Source organism: Rhincodon typus, chromosome 6 (assembly GCF_021869965.1).
Source record: "Rhincodon typus isolate 14 chromosome 6, sRhiTyp1.1, whole genome shotgun sequence".
Lineage (NCBI taxonomy): Eukaryota > Metazoa > Chordata > Chondrichthyes > Orectolobiformes > Rhincodontidae > Rhincodon > Rhincodon typus.
In genome coordinates, this window is record NC_063337.1 from 98,076,771 (window position 1) to 98,098,556 (window position 21,786).

A 21,786-nucleotide genomic window follows, 5' to 3' on the forward strand; every position below is an offset into this window, starting at 1 on the left:
GCCAATAAAAAAGAAATTTCGCTTACCATGGTGGAATATATTGGAAGTTCTTTATATGGATTTACCAGCAGCAAAATATGTCCAATATAAGTCTGAGAAAAAAAAAGTCAGTCATTCATTGCTTAATTAGATGGGCCATTCTGTGAAGGGAAGGCTTATGTTCTTGAAGGATAAAATCAGATTAAATGTAATATTTAATAATGTTAATAGATCAAACATAGGCAATAAGGAGCTTAGGCATCCATTTTGAAAGTTGTGAAACTGAAATCCAAGAGATAGCAAGAACTGCTGATGTTAAGAGTCAGCAATAACACAGTGTGGAGCTGGAGGAACACAGCAGACCAGGCAGCATCAGAGGAGCAGGAAAGTTGACATTTAGAATCAGGTTTTTTGAAGAAGGGTCCCGACCCAAAACGTCAACTTTCCTGCTCCTCTGATGCTGCCTGGCCTGCAGTGTTCCTCCAGCTCCACACTGTGGTTATCTCTACTTAAAACTGAAATCCAAGTTGTGTTGAGTTTTTTGGAGGGTTTTTCACTGTGAAGCCTAGTGAGTTCTCTCCAATACTTTACCAAATTTTCTGTGTTAACTACCTATGTCACATGATTCTGGGTTAATTTTTTTCACATACTGTTCCTAGAACAACTTGCCACTTAGCAGATATCAGCCAAAAGATTGACAGTGTTTACACTGGCACCATTTTTGAAAGGCCGCTGGACAAATGTTGGCAATTCAGCATTACCCCTTACCACTAGCAGCAAGCAATTGTTCTCAGAACTGTAGCTTGTAGAAATGGATGTGATTCTCTAGGAAGTAATGGAGCAAACAAAACTTTGCACAGTGAGTATATGATTTGACACATCACTGGGTTCAGCAAATCTAGTTCCAGGTAATGGTCATAGTGATGGCTAGGTTGGGTACTACAGAAAACAAAATATTTTCTCTTCCTTTGAAGGAGTAGTCTGGGAAAGATCTGATGTTAGACCAAAGCTGAATCAACAATAGGAGATTTAATTAAGTTCCATTATTGAAATTTTTATAGAATCGGAGCAAGAGTCTCCAAGTATTTCTTTTTATCCTTGCCTTGAAAAAGTAAGTATTAAAGTGCAACAAAAAACTTTATACCCTTGTCCCTACTAATGTGCATTCATTTCAAGATATAAATTCCAACAGATCTTGAAGTTGCAATGGTGAATTACAATTATGCCAACGTGCAAGTAAAGCACTCTTTGTGGAACCAAACAGACTCACAGAGTACGAAATATTATGGGAAAGGTGCATACACTTGAAAGTAAAACAGGTAGATTTCTTTCAGAAAATGAGCCCTCTGAGATGTGACATTGTTAGGTGTAGCACACTATAAAGAAACAGGTAACTATCTGTGCACCACTGGAATTCTCCTTGTTTCTTATTTCCATCTGTTATGGACTAACTGATAGATATTAATTGCTTTAATTAGCTAACAACTCATTATTGCAGAAGAGATTATGACCTGGGTGGTGAAACACCAGCTAGATAGACTTATGTTGTTTATTTTCTAGCATCTTCACAGTTTCTATAAGACATGAAGAGTAGATTTTTGTGGCTTGGGAGTCTTACGTGACCTAAAGACAGCTGGTGGCATTTGCTTGCTCTAGATTCTCAGTGCAGAGGTTATAATTAACTGTACAATCTAGTCTGGTTTAGACTTTAATCTTCTTTACACGTTCCTCTCTTTTTTTTAATGTTCTGCCTTTCACTGTCATCAACATAATTTGGCAACATTCGAGTAAATGTTAGTCCTCCTTTAAATCGTGCATATGACAACCTTACTGAATGTTGAAGAAATGAAGTGAATGAATGGATTCCTGTGTTCTTTGTTGGAGAATGCCAACAGTTTGAAATTAACTCCCAAAATGTTTTACTTTGTGCTATTTGATTTCTTTGAGTGTCGGCTTTGGCTCAATAGCTTGGGCTTTTCTAAGTCAGAGATGGGCTTTCCTATCCCAGAAACTAGTGCTGTACTGAGGGAGTGCTAAGTTTCTGGAAATGCCATCATTTCAATGAGAGGTGTGATGATGATGTGTCTGTTTCCTCAGGGACACTTAAAAGATCCCAGAGCAAAATTTCAATCAACAGCACAGGAGTTATCCCTGGTGCTCCCAGGGAACAATTATTCAACATTACTAAAAGACATTATATATGGTCAAATTGGAAGCTTATTCTAATGCAAACCAGCTTGGCTGCCATGTTTCTTATGTTGTAACATTTATGGAATTTTAAATGTACTAGATTTCCCGAAAATTTGGACATCCTATGTTTGTGAAATACATGCTTTAAATGCAAGACTTTCATATCAGCTGCAAGTTCCAGACAGTAAGATACATGTCTATGCGTGCCCACTTACATATATCTGATCATTGGTGAATCGCTTCTGAATTTCATACAGAAGGCTTCTATCTGTCAATTCACTCAAAGTAGAAAGGTCATCGTTCGGAGCAGGAGGAATCAGCTTCACCTGGAGTTTGTAACAAAGACAGGAGCGAGTGGGAGGAGGAAATCATAAAATAGAGCAAATTTTTTGAATGAACTAATTCCTCAATCATGTACTTTCAAACAGAAGCAGTCACAGGATGGAGCCTTCAAAGAATCAGATTTGTAACACTAGCTTATCCATTGATTTCTTTAAATTAGGCCAATGGATAAATTATTAACTAACCACAACAAGAGGCTTCCCCACCAGACCCAGCCAGCCTGGACAGAAACAGCAGAAAAGAGACAATAGTGCTGTCAACATGTGGGAAGGGCCACCCAGCATGATGGAAAGTCAACTATCCCTGTGCTGCTCTGGGTTAAATGCCATCATCGCCTCTCTGAAACCTCACACTCACGAGGCCATTACTCACTTTAAATCTGCTACTGTACACTAATCTCACCAAGGCTAAGGGATCATAATGTTTAGCATCACATGCATCATGTCTAATGAAGGGCTCACCCCCACTTCATCCTTTACAGCTATTAACCAACTAATTCCTTCTGTTCTTTCATTCATTTACTGCCAGCAGTTAAGGAGTCTCCATGTGGAAGTTACCTCTACCCGTCAGGAGAAAACCTGTGATGCCTATAGATCCACAAAGGTGCCAGCACTGAGACTTCCATCTACCTATCGATAGACATTAGACTCAGGGGACAATCTGGTGGGATCAGCACTGGAATGCTTCTGCAGTCAATGGTGGGAGAAACACCCAAGGTGTCTGGCATTCAGAGGACTGGGGACCTGGCATCTATTCGGCCTCAGGGAGAAAACATGCCCTTGGTCTCAGCCATAAGTGACGTGCTCATTCTGCAAAGAAAGGCTGAGGAACATCAGGCAGGTGTGCTCGAGACACTTGGTAGGCTGGAACAAAAGATGAAATCTTTCAAAGTTATCATTAGTGTGGTGTCCCTGGCAAGTGAGCAGCTGAGGTGCCTCCACGATACTGCCTTGATGCTCAGTGCCTGCTGTGTAAGCTGCTGAATATGTGCTCAGATCTGTACTTAATCATTGTAGCTTTAAGCGCATATCAAGTGTGTGAGGATATGGCATTTATATTTTGTCTTCCAGTACTTGCTATAGATTGTCATGGCCAATTGAGAGCAACAAGTTCAGCTTTTAAATTCATTTATACGATGAGATTTGTTATATCACAAGGTAGCAGTGTCCAAAATTCAATACTAATAATCCAGTGTCAAAATGCACAGACAAAGGGTCCAGCAAGTGCATGCCCATTGACCATGGAAGCATCATGTGCATAACATGCAGTTCGATATAAACCAATACTAAATAGCTGACACATGATGGTTGCAATGGATGCTTTTGAGACAAGTTGCTAGGTTCCTGTTCAGTTTTAGTGGTTGAGTTTTCGTGCTGTCAATTTCTTCGATTGTGGAGAGAAAAATTGGAAGTGCAATGTTAATACAGCAAATTGAGTTATTAGTGAGAACCAAATGGATGGAACTAAATTTCTCACCACTCAACAGCAAGATTTGCACTTGCTATCTAAGGCATGAGTACATATTTGGGACTTTTTTTTCTCTCAACGGCAAGAATCTGATTTTTGGACGCTTGCCCAATTAAGTAATCTCAGTCACCATCATTTTTTATTTTGATTTTATTTTCATGTGTATTTAAAGGTAAAAATTCAACAACATACAGTGAAAAGTTTTTGTTTCCCACCTTAGAGAGAAATATTCACCTTTTAAAGTTTCTACAGGAGCAGGGAAACAGCAACTTTCTGATTTTCTGCCCATGTACACTTATGCTAAATTACTAGTCATTTTATAATTTAGTACAGATGAACGCTAAATAGCCTCACCCTTCTCCTATCCCAAAATAACTTTAAATAGAGAACTATTAGTCAATCAAGTTCAAAGCCACAAAGATATATTTTGTGCACAAATCTATTTAAAGAGTTTCAGTTCACACCTCAGCCTTACCAAATTAGCACCCAAATCAAAGCTACTGTCTTCTGACTCATCCAGAAAGGGTTATTAAGAGCTGAATAGACATTCTTAAGACAGTTTTGTGTCTTTGATTCTTCCTTTAACTCAAAGAAGAAGGACTTACTTTAAAGCTATTATGTATTCAAAGTCTATTTCAAATGTATAATGTATTGCCCTCAACAAAATTTGATACATGATGTTATAATTTGAAAGATAACATTTATGAGAAGGGAATGTGTGAATATTTTGTGTCTCTGGCAAGTATCTTTCCTTGACATCCTATTTGACCCTTAGATGAGCATTTGATTACATATCCTCTGTTTGGTCTATTTCCACCCAGTTGATTTTGTCATTCTCTGCCCCTGCTTCAGCTCATCTGCTGCTAAAATCCTCATCCATGTGTTTTTTTTTGTCTTGAGCTATAGTGAATCCACATTGTGATGACTCTGACTCAGCGTTTCACTTTGCAAACATCTGGTGAGGACTGTGGTCAAGATGAGATTTTTTACAATCAACTATTTTTATTTGTTAAAACTGTGTTCTAATTTTCAATTCGTTAAATGATGGACAATTAGGATAGGCAATAGCTGCTGGCCTGGCCAGCAATACCCACATCCTGTAAATGAATAAAGAAAAAAAATGTAGGTCTTATTCACAGTATATCCCATATTTGCAATAAATAAGCTTGCAAGCAACTAAATTATTCAAATTCAGCTGACAAAGCAAAAAGAATCCATCCTGGATAGAATCAGGGAATTAATAAGATGTGAAGGATTCTTCTTTGGATTTCACCTAAACATTTCTCTAATCTTTGCTAAGATTAACTTTGTTAAGTTCTTGGGGCAATTTTACATCATTAAATGTGCAATGTGAATTAAAACTGCTTTTGTTGTCATTGAATTATGCTACTGTAGTTAATTATGGCACAATACTTAACAATCAGACTCTAAGGGAATCATTGATTAAAGTGGCTGAGTTGATGACCTTTGTGAATCTCACATTCACCACTGCTGCCATAGAGGTCACTATGATACCTTTCCTTAAACAATGTGCTTTTCTGATGCTTAAATGCAATTATATAGAAACAATCACAGCAAGATATTTGAAAATATTTGTATCATTGATAGCCACAGGTGAGGTGCCTGAAGACTGAAGGTTGGCTAATGTGGTGCCACTATTTAAAACAGGTGGTAAGAAAAGTCAGGGAACTGTGGACTGGTGAGCCTGACTTTGGTGGTGGGCAAGTTGTTGGAGGGGATCCTGAGGGACAGAATTTACATGAATTTGCAAAGGCAAGGACTGACTGGGGATAATCAACATGGCTTTGTGTGTGGGAAATCGTGTCTCCCTAATTTGATTGAGTTTTTTGAAGAAGTAACAAAGGGGATTGATGAGGGCAGAGCGGCGGATGCGATCCATATGGACTTCAGTAAGGCATTCAACAAGGTTTCCCATGGTAGACTGGTTAGCAAGGTCAGATCACATGGAATACAGGGATAATTAGCCATTTGGATACAGAGCTGGCTCAAAGGTAGAAGACAGAGGCATGGTGGAGGGTTGCTTTTCAGACTGGAGGCTTGTGACCAGCAGTGTACTGCAAGGATCAGTGCCGGGTCCACTGCTTGGATGTGAACCTAGGAGGTATGGTAAGGAAATTTGCAGATGACACCAAAATTGGAGGTGTGGTGGACAGCGAAGAAGCTTAACTCAGAGCACAATGGGACCTTGATCAGATGGGTCAATGGCTGAGGTGTGGCAGACAGAGTTTGATTTAGATAAATGTGAGGTGCTGCATTTTGGAAAGGTAAGTCAGGGCAGGATTTAGACACTTAATGGTAAGGTCGTGGGGAGGTTACTGAACTAAGAGACCTTGGAGTGCACATTCATAGTTCCTTGAAAGTGGAGTCGCAGGTAGATAGGACAGTGAAGAGGTGTTTGGTATGCTTGCCTTTATTGGTCAGTGCATTGAGTACAGGAGTTGGGAGGTAATATTGCAGCTGTACAGGACATTGTTTAGGCCACTTTCAGAATACTGTGTGCAGTTCTGGTCTCCCTGCGACAGGAAGAATGTTCTGAAACTTGAGAGGGTTCAGAAAAGATTTACAGGGATGTTGCCAGAGCTGGAGGTTTGAGCTATAGGGCGAGGCTGAATAGGCTGGGGCTATTTTCCCTGGAGCAGTGGGGGCTGAGGGGTGACATTATAGAAGTTTATAAAATCATGAGGGGCATAGATAGGATAAATAGACAAGGTTTTTTCCCCGGGGTGGGGGAGTCCAAAACTAGAGGGAATAGGTTCAAGGTGAGAGGGGAAAGATTTAAAGAGGCAACTTTTTTCATGAAGAGGGTGGTGTGTATGGAATCAGCTGCCAGTGGAAGTGGTGGAGGCTGTACAATTACAACATTTAAAAGGCATCTGGATGGGTATATAAATAAGAAGGGTTTAGAGGGATATGGGCCAAATACTGGCAAATGGGACTAGATTAATGTTGGATATCTTTCCGGCATGGACAAGTTGAACCGAAGAGTATGTTTCAATGCTGTACATCTCTATGATTCTACGACTCTATAATTCTCAAGCCATAAGTCATATAGTCAAAGTTACTGATAAGATGCTAAAGTTATCTTCTGGGAAAGCATCACCTTCCTCTATTACCGCTCTCCCAATAGTAAAATGCTTTAGAGTCTGCAGATGTGTCCTGTATCCCCCACGATGTGGAATGACAATTTGCCTTTCTTGTTTTGTGACTAAATTCATTTATTTGTATTCTGATATGTAAGTAGAAATTACTGTCATTAATGTTACTTATCACACACATACAAATGTCTCTCTTGCTCTCTCTTCTCTCTCAACTGAGGCACCACATGCATAAGAGTAAGAATGACAGCCCTTGACATCAAGACTGCATTTGAGTAAGGCATGAAGCATCACTAACAAAACTGGAATCAATGGGTGCTGGGAAAAACTGTCCACTGGTTGGAGTCATACCTGACACACAGGAAGACGGCTGTGGTTGTTGGAGGTCAGTCATCTCAGCTCCAGAATATTGTTGCAGGAGTTCCTCAGGGTATTGTCTGAGGCACAATCATCTTCAGCTGCTTCATCAATGACCTTCCCTCCATGATAAGGTCAGAAGTGGGGAAGTCCACTGATAGTTGCACAATGTTCAGCATCATTCACGAGTCCTTTGATACTGAAGTGGTCCATATTCAAATGCAATAAGATCTGAACAATATCCAGGCTTGGGCAAGTGGCAAGTAACATTCATGCCACACAGATGATACGCAACAACCATCTCCAATAAGAGACAACTAATCACTGTCCCTTGACATTCAATGGTGTAACCATAACTGAATCTCCATTATCAACACACTTGGGTTACCATTGACCAGAAACTCAACTGGACTCATCACATAAACACAGCAACTACAAGAGCAGGTCAGAGGCTAAGAATACTGCAGCAAGTTAACTGATCTCCTGACTCCCTAAAGCGTGCCCACTATCGAGAAGGCACAAGTCAAGAGTGTGATGGAATACTCCTTACTTGCCTAGACTAATACAGTTCCAACAACACTCAAGAAGCTTGCCAACATCTGGGACAAAGCCACTCTCTTGATTAGCTCCACATCCACAAGCATCTACTCCCTCCACCACCGACATTCAGTAGCAGCAGTGTGTACTATTTACAAAATGTACTGCAGAAATTCACCAAACAGGACCTTCCAAACCCACAACGACTTCTGTCTAGAAAGACAAGGACAGCAGATGCTTGGGAACACCACCATTTGCAAATCCCCCTCCAAGCCACTCACTATCGTAACTTGGAACTTATTCACTGTCGCTTGGTCAAAATCCTGGAATTTCCTCCCTAAGGGCATTGTAGGTCTACCTAGAGTACCTAGGTTCAAGAAGCCAGCTCACCGCCACCTTTGCAAGGGAAACTAGGGATGAGCAATAAAGCTAGTGATGCCCACATCCCACATGTGAATAATAAAAAAAGAAGTTAACGCCTTTGTTTATATAATGGAGACATAGCAGAAAGATACTTTAACATGAAACACATATGATAATATTACGAGAAATTGCTTCTATTGTAGGATTTGGCAAATGCTACATCCTTTGAGTGATGATTTCCAAGTATTACTTATTTAGTTTCATAGTTTTCGTTTAGACTGAAGGAAGTTACATAATTGGCTCTACTATGAACTATATTGCAGATGTCATTATGGCCTTGAATAGTCCTTTTAAATCAAAAATAACAATATTTTAACAGGAAATGACTGTCTTGATATGAATGTTTTTCAAATCAGATTGTAAATATACCCAGCAATACATATTCCTTCTTGGCATTTATTTGGTTATAAATCCTTGTAACCAATATTAAACCTTTTGTAAAGCCAAATACTCTTTGTTACCTATGCTTTATGAGTTTTTTGATAAATATACATAATTATTTACGGCATGCCATCAGTAGTCACCAAATTATTAGTTTCCTTTATAAACACACTAACCCTCCTGCAATTGCAGTGAAAAGTCAACAGTTTAATAACATACTCTGTAATTGTTCAGGATAAAAATCAACTACAACTAGACTGAGTCACCTCTAATGAAAGGTTGTCATTGTACAATATGTCAAGGCAACATATTCAAATAAGTTACAGCAACTGCTGAGCTTATTCTATAAGTGAGTCATAAACTTTAATTGTTTATTCTGACAACATCTCTAGGCATAAAAATAATATTCAGACCGCTAGATCTTACCGACTCCCACTTCATTCTTTTATTAGTGGTTTTATTTGCCATCTGATTTATTGAGTATGAGATAACCTAAACTCTGAAGAATACCAATTATTGCAAAACTATTTATTTTTTAATGAGAATGGCAAATCCAAGAATAGTAATTGTAAATAACGTGAGCCTTTGATCCTGAATCTGGTCGCATTTGATAGGTGAGTCAATAGAACTTTAATTACCAGAAAATTGGGAGTATCTCAAATTGGGTACACTGATTACTATGTCCTATCTTCAAACTTGTACTCATGCTAAGCATTACCCTGAATGAGCAGCCAAGTCAAGGAAAATAGCTTCTGCTTGTTTTAGAAGACATTCAACCCTACGTTTGTTCAAAAAGCATCTGTGGGTCAAAGAACCTACACTCAGGTTACTGATAATGTTTGGTGTGTTTTTTTTTAATTTCTGAAGGAAGGAGTAGTATTTGTTAGTGCGGTTGGGGAGGGTTTAAAATAAAATGGCAGGGGGCTGGGAATCTCTACGGAGGAGACAGACAAAAGTGAAACAAACACAAAAACAAAAGACAGAATGGAAAATAAGAAAAATGCTGGGCAGAGAATTCAATGGGAAGAAGCAAACAGGCAATGTAACACAAGCAGGACTAAGAATATTGAAAAGAAAAGTCTTAAGGATTTGTCATATTGTCTGGTACATCATTAGTAAAAAAAATTCTCGAATTAATTTAGCAAATACATATACATGGTTATGACATGGTTCGGATTATGGAAATGTGTCTGTAGGGTGGCCAGGAATGGGAAATGAATGTCCAGAGCTATTCAGATTTTAGGAACAACAGATGAAAAGGAAAAGGAGGTGGGGTAGCATTGCTGGTTAAAAAGGACATTAACACACTAGCGAGGAATGATATTAGGTCTGCTGAAATGGAATCTATGTGAATAGATCTTTGAACCACGAAGGGAAAGAAAATGACAGTGCGGATTGCATAAAGACCCCCAAACTGTCGTGGAATTGTTGGGGATGGAAGGCATTAAACAGGAATTTAGAGAAGCAAGCAACAAAGCTACAGCTGTAATTATGAGTGATTTTAATTGGCATATAGATTAAGCAAGTCAAATCAGTAACAACACCATAGAGAAGGAATTCCTGGAATTTTTTGAGGATGGTTTTCTGGATCAATATGTCGAGGAACCAGGTAGAGAATAGGCCATAGTGGACTGGGTATTGTGTAATCAGAAAGGAATAATTGGTTATCTAAATGTGCAAAGTCCCTTGGAGAAGTGTGACCATAATATGATTGAATTCCTCATTAAAATGCAATGATAGTTGATTCTGGGTCCTAACTCTAAATAAAGGAAACAAAGACAGTATGAGGCATGAGCTAACTATGATAAATTGGGACCATTACTTAAAGGGATGATAATGGACAGGCAATGGCAAATATTTAAAGAGCACACAGAGGAACTGCAACAATTGTGCATTCCTAACTCACACAAAAATAAAACAGGAAAGATGGCCCAACCATAGCTAGCAAGGGAAATAAGAGACAGTATTGGATCCAAGGAAGGAGCATGCAAATTTGCCAAAAATAGCAGCAGACCTGAGGATTGGGACTAGTTTAGATTTCAGCAGAGCAGGGCAAAGGGATTGAAGAAGACGGGAAAAAGGGAGTATGAGAGTAAGATTGTAGGGAAGATAGAAATATTATGTAAAAGCTACTATAGATATAGAGAGAGATAAAGGTTAGTTAAATCAAATGTAGGCCTCTAACAACCAGAAACTGAGTAAGTTATAATGGGGAGCAAACAGACAGCAGATCAATTAAACGTATATTTTGGTTCCGACCTCATAAAGGAGGACAAGAATAACACCCCAAAAACTTTTGGGGAATGGAAGGGAGGGACTGAAGGAAATCAGCATCAGTAGAGAAATGGTTGCTGGGGAAATTGATTGGATTCAAGGCTGATAAATCGCTATAGTCTGATCATTGACACCTCAGATTACAACATGGTGCTCTGATGTGTTATTGTCTCTGTGTGATTCTTCCAGAGTTGGTTTCTCAGGTTGAATGGGCAACCCCTCCTGTGGTAGTGTGCAGACAATAATGTTCATTGTGTTTTTTTTAAACAAGGGCCCTACTAGTTGCTTCCAGATCACATCTACGATCTGTAATTGGATGGCTTTGGGGAGACAAACCAGTAATTGGTTGCTTCCCACAAAACGCTGATGTTTAGGAAAGTCTAATTCCCAGTAGCCTCAAGAGTCAGGAATGCCCTCAAAGTCAGGGGTGCTGGCAATCAAGGGTTAAAAGCCAGCCTGTCTGTTTCATAGATGATTGTTTGATATTGGGTGCAGAATTAATTTAAGACAACATGGAATAAACGTCCTCAAGCTTTGTTTTCAATTTAAATTATTGATTTATAAAAGACATGACTTGACACTGCAACAACTAATAATTTAAACTCAATAAGTCCAACAAATCATTCAACCGAAAATAGATCATGCAGGAATTTTCTAATCACACATACAAATTTAAGATACACTGTGTGAAATGCAATAAAATAGAACTTATTAAAATAATGATTATATTAGATAATTAAATAACAACATTTTCTTCAAGAAGCAACATTCAATGGGCACTTGATGTTCCAACTGGATACGTAGAATTATAAAATGATATAGTCCAGGCTATGCTGGCTATTGTATCTGTGCTAGCTCTTGCTCTGATCTCTTCTCAGCTCTCTTCATAAAATTATACAATGAATCCCACTCTACTTGATCTTAGCTCCTAATTTAATCATTACACCCTTACTGTGGGCAGCTGCTTATATAAAACTACTTTCCACAATGGGTAACAGTAACTTAAATCATCTTAAACTGGAGTTTTACTGTCTGCCAAATGCTCCTGAATGGTGAGAGAGATAGTAGGAACAGCCAATGCTGGAGGATCTGAGATAACAAGATGTAGAGCTGGATGAACACAGCAGGCCAAGCAGCATCAGAGGAACAGGAAAGCTGACGTTTCGAGTCTGGACCCTTCTTCTGGACCCGAAACATCAGCTCTCTTGCTCCTGAATGGTGATGTTGAAATGGAAATCTTCTCAGGCAATATGTGTAGCACTGCATCAGTATTGCTACTGCTCTAGTTTCCACTCAGTACTCAGTTAATTTTGAGACTGCTGAAGGCAAGTTCTATCTCAATTTATTTCAAACCTTACTCAATGTGTTTCCTTGTGTGCAAAATGGCACATGTGGCTAAAACAAAGTGATGTTGTTCTGCTTTACACAAATGTAGCGCCAAATGGCTGTATATTTACTCAGATAAATTATTCAGATCTATTCAGTTGACAATTAGGTTATTAAATTGATTTGCTTCCTTACAAAGTGCAGAGTATATGATGATCAAATGAGTGTGGAAGTTAATGTTCTCTTCAGAAGTGCCCCTATAATTGATTCATATCGTGTTTTGTCTGTTTTTTTAACAGTTATTACTAGCTCTAAGGGATTCATTAAAGATTTGAATAATGGATAAGATATAAATGACCAAAATCTCTGTATCAATGCCTTGAAGACTTCAGCAACATTTGTACATCAGAATGAAAACATTAAGTCATGGGGATCTGACACAATGAACATGTATTAAACAAGTAGAGATAGTAAGAACTGCTGATGCTGGAGTCAGAGATAACACAATGTGGAGCTGAAGGAACACAGCAGATCAGGCAGCATCAGAGGAGCAGGAAAACTGACGTTTCGGGTCAGGACCCTCCTTCAGAAAAGATTTCTGAAGGAGGGTCCTGACTCGAAACGTCAGCTTTCCTGCTCCTCTGATGCTACCTGTTGTGTTCCTCCAGCTCCACATTGTGTGATATCTGTATTAAACAAGTAGTTGTTTTTCTCCAGTACACAAGTAATAAACTAATTTTACTCCTCACAAGTGAAGGAAAGACATATATTTGTGGATTTGTTTAATGAACAAAGGGTTTTCAAAGTACTTCAAAACTGGTTCCAATTGGTTGATCACTCTCCCCTTTGGTTGATTGCAAGTAAGTTAATTTCGAAAGGACACATCTCTTTCAGATACCTTTCTCCTAGAAAGTTTCAATGAAAAGGTGTACAGATACAAATTTGAATTATGCGTAAAGAGTATAGCTGACTACTGCAGCCATCACAGTTGTTGTTGTCACCAGTTTTGTTGACATTGTTAGTTAACAGTCAATGTCAAGATTGCGAGCTTTGCTGGTTGATTAAAACTCTTTTGTCAAGATTCCTTTCAGCAGTAGCTAAGACAGAGTGAAAAAGTCTTTTCTCATCTTTTACTGAGAGTGCAGGAGTGTTAAGATTTTTGGTCTAGTGGTACTATTGCAAGACTCTTAATCCAGAGACCCAGTAATGTTCTGGGGGCCGGCATTCAAATGGCAGATAATAAAGTTTGAATTCAGTTAAAAAGCTGGAATTAAGGGTCTACTGATAACTGTGGAACTAATGTTGATTGTTTATTTTTCCAACAATCTGGTTCACTAATGTCCTTTCTGGAAGGAAACTGCCGTCCTCATCTGGTCTGGTCTACATGTGACTCTAGGCCCATGGTTGATTTTTAAGTGCCCTCTGGGTGTGTTATAAATGATGGCCTAGCCAGAGGTACCCACATCCTGTGACTTAATAAAAAAGAGTGAATCAATACAGGAGACAATGGCCTTGTGGTAATGTGACTGGACAAGGAATCCAGAAATCCAGGCTAATGTCTGGGGACATGAGTTTCAATCCTAAAATGGCAGGTGATGAAATCTGTAGTCAGCAAAATTCTAGAATTTAAAAAAAAACTCAGCCTAACAGTGACTGCTGCTGATTGGCATAAAAACCCATTCTGGTTCACTAATGTCTTTGAGAAAAGGAAATCTGACATCATTTCCAGGCCTGGCCCACAAGTGAGTTCAGACCCACAGCAATGTGGTTGATTCTTAAAAACCTTCTGGGCAATTTGTGATTGAGAATAAATGTTCATCCAGCCAGTAACATTTACATCCATGGGTGAATAATCAAAAAAAAGGCTGTTGTTAGAGCTATGACCTTCACACACAAGCCCACACACATTAGCACTTGGATTGAGTGACTTATAACCTCTGTCATTTTGTATTCTTTAAACTTGGATTGGGGGTCAGTGCAAACATGTCATGCCCTCTCTTTTGTTTTGAACACCATGTTCACAGTCTGAGATTATAAATTCCATTTATAATGCATTTTCTCCCTTTGAAACTTTTTTCACACTGCAGGTGTGACATTCTGGAGTATCTCACTCTCCAGGCAACCACTGAATTCACACCTGCAAGCAACTCTAAGATTTTTGCCCTTTTTCTTCTTGTACACATTGTAATCAAAGCTTGATGTGTCCATAGGTAATCTGGGTTAATGATCCATGTTCATGACAGTGCCACTAATACATTTTTGTCTTAGGTGATTACAGGACAATGAGAAATCAGTCAGCTTATGACAACTTCACAATACTAACCATCTTTAATGTGCATATGCACTCTTGGAAGAACAATTTGCATTTACTTAGAATTTTCCACAATGAAAAACACAACTCAACCCATGATAGCACATGATGAGCATACACATGCAACTGGTGCTCCCTGCAGTGTTGTATTGGCTTCATTTTCACACTTATCCTCCCTAGACCCTAGCTTATTGGCTCTTCTCAACGTACATATCTCCCTTCCAACGACTGTTACGCAAGATTACTGTTATAGTAATTCTGCAGTATACCACTGGTGTGTCATATTGCAAGGACTTACACAGATAACTTACAAGGTTTTTCTTAATGGGTCTGAAAAGGGTCAAATCAAACCATATTCAGAATCAGTATCATATGTCTTGCACAAATCACCTTCTCATTCATTTTTGGGTATAAACATTTGGAAAAATGATCATGTTACTTCCTGTTTACTCCTGGAATAACACAATAGAGCACAAGTTTCAATCACTGTGATTCCAGTGTTTATTGTGTATTTGAAAGATCCATTTTCCTCATGATTATTAATGGCCTTGTCTTATAGCGTATCCTAAACGTAACTCAAAACTTCTCAGATAGTCTGACAAATTGTCCTCCGTTTCTTCATAAGTGTAGCATCGAGTCTAAGTCTAATTTCTTGGCTTATCTAGGCTGAAAGAGAAATTTGAACATCAAGTTGAGGATCTTTATGGGAATAATTGTAGATCTTTGTAAAATGGTTGGAACTTACTTAAAACCTTCCTCAACAGCTCAAAATGACTGGATTAAATTTTTGAAAGTTTCAGCTCACTGGTATGTTTCTGAGGCTAATTAATTGCTTCTGCAGCATTGCTGTGGGTAGAATAAACTCATCCAAAATCAATCCATTTGGTCGTTGAAAAGCTGGACTCCAGAATCCAGCTGTAGCTCATTCTTCATTGAAATGTCTCAGAAAGGGAAGATGGCACCAGGCTTTCCAGATAGGGACCTGGAAGTCCTTGTGGTCAGGGTGGTGAAGCAAAGGACAACACTCTAGCTGATGGGCCAGGACAGGAGGGAGGGCAAGGCATCAAATACAATTGGCTGACCTGGGTCAGTGCTGATTGTAAGGTCAGACGGGATGTATAGCAGTGCAGCAGAAAGTGCAATGATCTTCTGAGCTCTGCAATGTTAAATGTCATCATCTTCTATCTCACACTCACTCTGTCTCTGCACACAAGTCTGACAAATGTTGATGGACTACAAATTTCACTACTGGATACAACATCTCTATTCAACAGCTCTCAACCACCATGTCCTTGACAATTCTTAACAGTTCCTGCCCTGTGCCTATAAAGCTATGCAATTTGCAGAGGCTGGCAGCCTCCAAGGAAGTACATATTGAAAGGCTGGAAAGGCATGTCTTAAATTATTTTCAGTACATTTCACTGAAGCAAAGTAAATATTAATAATTTCCTTTGTCATACAACACCAAAGGCAAACAGAGATATTTTGCAATGTTAAGCCAAATGTCAAGTTAATAACTGAAACAAGGCAACAAATCAAACTAACAAAGTTTTTTTTAGGCAGCAAATAAGAAAAAAAGATCAGGAGTTATCCTGCAATATTAGTTGTAAGAAAGCAATGTGTCATCCAGAGACTCTACTGCAGTTTCATTATAATCTCATTATAATCTATAAACTAATCATTAAATCTGGTATTCTAGGATTTATAGGTACCTGGTCAGGTTTTGATGTGCTGTTCACTGTTGGGTTATCGTTGTTGCTGTCTTGTGAATTTTGTTTGCACAAACTCCCAGACGTGTCTTTAAACATTATATCTTTTTCCAACAAGCTATCCTGCTTGGCAATGGACAGGACAAGTGGGTTCCTAGGGAATTAAGACACATATACCTGTTAGACCACTTCCTATGTTGGTTAGCAGTCAGGGGAAAAAATAATCAAATAAAATCAAGGCACCTCCTTTGGTTTATACTCTATGAACAGTCACTATAACAAAGGTTAAGACGATAACAAATCATAATTTGCTTTCTATTAAGCATGTTTGTATCTCAACAGGATAATGGGTCACCATTTTTAAGGCCTCTTTGATGTTGTAGTCTATCAAATCCAGATGGAAATCAAATAATTTAAAGAGAATGTTGGCAGGTTTCTGATTCAATAGACTGACTGAGCCATAGCCATGAATCCACTAAGAAACTTCAGTCAACACATTTTCTGGAGGCTGGGGTGGTGAGGAGCAGATTTATAAGAAAGGACTATCTATGAAACATGCAGATGCTTTTGTGGATGTTAATAGCTGAAATCTTTACTGTATTCAGCTGAAATACTGATCTAATAATGGGTAGTTATACAACTAATCCCATCAATAATAATCCCATCAATACAAAGACTCTTAATGCTGATATAATGAATTTATCGACCACTACATCCAATTATGTCATGAAGAGAGTAGTTTCTCCTTGATTAAAATCCATATTGCATCATGAAAGTTTAAATACATTTCTAAATAGCAACTAGATTGTTTCTTGGGTGTATTCAGGAGTTGAAGCACATTTGAAGAATAAGGAATGAAATCCAAACCTGGTAATCTCAAATGAATGATTTAATATCTGAAGACTAAATCTTAATCTCAGACTGGTGACTGAAAAGGTGATTTAAAGAGCCGTAAAATGATTAGGCAGTAACATAATTTATTGATTTGACATTAGAACTGGTTGATTTGACACTAGAACTGATGTATAATTGTAACACATTAGTCTCTTAATGATTAATATACCACAAAGGCTGACAATTTGTTCAGTATTTTCCCTTTATTTAAATTACAAATGATTGTCAAGTTGTACTGTCAAAGACAGATTAAAAACCTCTTTTCCTTAAGTACCTTGGGATGATAGGTAGCTCAGCAAAAGTTTAAAGATTTTATGTTACAACTCAAAGGAATATTCTAATGAATAATGGCCTGGAGGAGTCCAGAGGAGAGGAGCTGAGTGAAAACACACAAAATGATCAGAGGATTAGATAGGGTGGACAGTGGGGGCCTTTTTCCTCGGATGGTGATGGCTAGCATGAGGGGACATAGCTTTAAATTGAGGGGTGATAGATATAGGACAGATGTCAGAGGTAGATTCTTTACTCAGAGAGTAGTAAAGGCGTGGAATGCCCTGCCTGCAAAAGTAGTAGACTCGCCAATTTTAAGGGCATTTAAATGGTCATTGGATAAACATATGGATGATAATGGAATAGTTTAGGTTAGATGGGCTTCAGATTGGTTTCACCGGTCGGCGCAACATCGGGGGCCGAAGGGCCTGTACTGCGCTGTAATGTTCTCTGTTCTATGTTCTATGTTCTATAAAATGGATGTAAGGGAAAGTTGGGTGTCTGAGATAAAGGGGGACGGTGATGGTGAAAGGTCAGTCTGAGTGAAATTAAAGTGTATTTTAATTCTCTAAACTCTCCTAGCTGACTATTAAGCTATGTAAGTCAGAATACTCTGAAGTCTCTGACTGTAAGATTTGGAGATATTTTGGAGGGTTCCAGAGGCCTGGTGATTACTCAACAGAGGATTATCACAATAAACAGTGCATTGAGACCTCCGATGGGATCCTCCTGCATCTTTCAGCGTTTGTCTGGTCTACCTGAAGACTGAAAGATGTAGATCAATATTCCCTGAATCAACATTGTATTAAGAACAATAACAGAAATTGCTGGAAAAGCTCTGTAAGTCTGGCAGCATCTGTGAAGAGAAATCAGAGTTAATGTTTCAGGTCCAGTGGCCCTTCCCTCATATTAAGATCTTGTCTGCATTGAGGTGAGTAAACATTAGTAGGCTGTATTCAGTCTAAGTGTATACCAGGGATAATAAGATCTTCTGGAACCCTGTAGTCTTGGATTGCAATTCCATTTTATTCATTGTCACTATGATATAGTTCCTTTTGCAAATGCTCAGTAGTTATTCTCAAAGGTAGTTCTTAACTTAACATTTCCCACGAAGCTCCTTTAAAGCATCACTTCTAATCATTAACATGTGACCACGAACATTTTGCTCTTTTCTTTCATTTCTCCACCCCCTCCCCTAATCTTTTTCATGTAAGGTGTTAGTCTCCAACAGTAATGTCAGCTTTCTTCGAGGGTGTACAGAATGTGTATGCTCCCTCACCATAGTCTGGAAAGGAGTGGAATAGAATGGCAGCTTCTCTGCAGACAAAAAGAATTAAACTGCATATATTTGAATGCAAAGGGTCTTACAGGTAAGCCTGATGAATTCATGGCCTGTGGAGGAACATGGGACTGGCTCATTATAGCTATTACACAAACTTGGCTGAGGGAAGAACTGGACTGGCAGCTCAATGTTCTAGGTTTTAGATGCTATCGGAAGGATAGAAAAGGAGGCGAGAGAGGAGGGGGAGTGGCATTTTTGATGAAGGAAAACATTGATACTGTAATTAGAGAGGATATTTCTGAGGGAACATCCTGCGAAACTGTATGGGTAAAAATTAGAAATAAGAAAGGGATGATCACCTTGATGGGATTATACTATAGGCTCCTCAAAAGTCAGAGGGAAATTGAGAAGCAAATACGTACAGAGATCTCAGACATATGAAAGAAAAATAGGGTGGAAATAGTAGGGAATTTTAATTTTCTAAGCATTGACTGGGACTGCCATAGTGTTAAAGGTTTGGATGGTGAGGAATTTGTTAAATGTGTTCAAGAAAATTTTCATTATCAATATGTAAATGTACCTACGAGAGAAGGAGCAAAAACTGACCTTCTCTTGTGAAAGAAGGCAGGGTTGGTAACTATAGTGTTAGCAGGGGAACACTTTGGGACTAGTGATCATAATTCTATTAGTTTTAAAATAATCACGAAAAAGGATAGGCCTTCTATAAAAGCTCAAGTTCTTTATTGGATTAAGGTAAATTTTAATGGTATGAGATAAGAACTTTCTAAGTTTGATTGGAGTGGACTGTTTTCAGTTAAAGGGATGACTAACAAGTAGGAGGCTTTCAAAAGTGTGATAATGAGAGTTCAAAGGCATTATGTTCCTGTTATAATGGGGTGTAAGGCTGGTAACAGTTAGGAACAATAAAGATATTGAGGTTCTAGTCAAGAGTAAGAGCAAGTCACATATTAGATGTAGACAACTGGCATTAAATTAATCTCTTGAAGAGTATAAAGAGTGTAGGGGCATTCTTAAGAGGGAAATCAGAGGATATGACTTAGCCTTGGCAGATAAAGTTAAGGATAATCCAGAGAGGTTCCACAAGTACATTAACAGCAAAACAGCAATTCGAGAGAGAACAGGACTCCTTAAAGATCAGTGAGGTCATCTATGTGCTGAACCTCAGGTGATAACAAAGATATTAAATGAATATTTTGCATCAGTTTTTATTGTGGAGAAAGAAATGGATGTAGGGAATTTGGGGAAATAAATATTGATGTCTTGAAACCAGTTAACATTACAGAAGAGGAAGTGCTGGAGGTCTTAGAAAATATAAATGTGGATAAATCTTCAGGATCTGATCAAGCATATCCCAGGATGTTGTGAGAAGTTAGAGAGGAAATTGCAGGGCCCCCAGCAGAAACACTTGTATCAACCATAACCACAGGTGACATGCTGGAGGACTGGAAGGCGGCTAATGTTGTGCCTTTATTCAAGAAAGGTTGCAAGGAGAAGCCTGGGAACTATAGACCTGTGAGCCTGACATCAGTGGTGGGTAAGTGTTGGAGGTGATTCTGAAAGATAGGATTTACATGCACTTGGAGATGTTAGGGATAGGGATTAGAGATAGCCAGCATGATTTTGTGTGAGGGAAATCGTACTCACAAACTTGATTGAGTTTTTTGAGGAAGTAACCAAAAAGATTGATGAGAGCAGAGCGGTAGATGTTGTTTACATGGATTTTAGTAAAGACATCGACAAGGCTCTGTATGGTGGACTAATTAGTAAAGTTAAATCACATGGGATTTAGTGTGAGTTTGCCAATTGGATACAAAATTGGTTTAACGGTAGGAGACAGAGGGTGGTGGTGGAGGATTATTTTTCTGACCGGACCCCTGTGAGCAGCAGTGTTCCAAAGGGATCAGTGCTGTGTCAACTTTTGTTTGTCATTTATATAAACAATTTGGATAAGAATATAGGAAGCACAGTTAGTAAGTTTGAGAATGACACCAAAATTGGTGGTATAGTGGACAGCGAAGGAAGTTATCTAAGATTACAAAGAGATCTTGATCAATTGGGTCAATGGGCTGAGGAGTAGCAGATGGAGTTTAATTGGGATAAATGTGAGGTATCGCATTTTGGTAAAAAAAACAAGGACAGGACTTATACATTTAATGGTAGGGCCCTGAGTAGTGTTGCAGAACAGAGAGACCGAGGGGCTCAGGTACATAATTCTTTGAAATCTGCATCTCAGGTAGAAAGGATGGTTAAGAAGATGTTTAGCACCTTGCCTTCATTGCTCAGACCTTTGAATCTAGGAGTGGGGACGTACAGGATGTTGAGGTGGTACAAGATGTTGGTGAGGCCTCTTCTGGAATACTGTGCGCAATTCTGGTTACCCTGCTATAGGAAGGATATTATTAAATTGGACAGGGTTCAGAAAAGATTTACCAGGATGTTGCTGGGACTGGAGGGTTTGACATAAAAATATAGTCTGGATATTCTGGGAAGCGTAGGAATTGAGGGATGTGCAGGTTTATAAAATCATGAGAAGCATAGATAAGGTGAATAGTAAGGCTCTTTTCCCTGGCGTGGGTGACCTCAAAACTAGGGGGTGTATTTTTAAGATGAGAGGAGAAAGTTTTAAAAAGGTCGTAAGGGCAACTTTCTTCACACAGAGAGTGATTTGTATGTGGAATGAGCTGCCAGAGAAAGTGGTGGGTGTGGGTACAGTTACAACATTTAAAAGACATTTGGATAAGTTCATGAATAGGAAAGGTTTTGTGGGATATGGGCCAAACATAGGCCAGGGGGCTTAGTTTAGTTTGGGAACAAGGTTGGAGTGGTCTAATTGGACCGAAGGGTCTGTTTCCATGCTGTATGACTCTCTGACTCTAAGAACAATTCTTAAACTAAAAGGGTATTGTT

General features: G+C 38.8%; 1 protein-coding gene across 1 annotated transcript in view; it reads right to left on the reverse strand.

Annotated features, from left to right (window-relative positions):
- The window catches only part of myo16 (myosin XVI), a 301,066-nt gene that overhangs the window by 162,145 nt on the left and 117,135 nt on the right, over positions 1 to 21,786 (reverse strand). The window contains exons 9-11 of the mRNA XM_048598425.1: positions 16,416 to 16,566; positions 2,385 to 2,495; positions 27 to 92 (exon numbers count right to left, since the gene is read on the reverse strand). Of these exons, the coding sequence (XP_048454382.1) occupies positions 27 to 92; positions 2,385 to 2,495; positions 16,416 to 16,566 (328 nt within the window). The remainder of the gene's footprint in view (positions 1 to 26; positions 93 to 2,384; positions 2,496 to 16,415; positions 16,567 to 21,786) is intronic.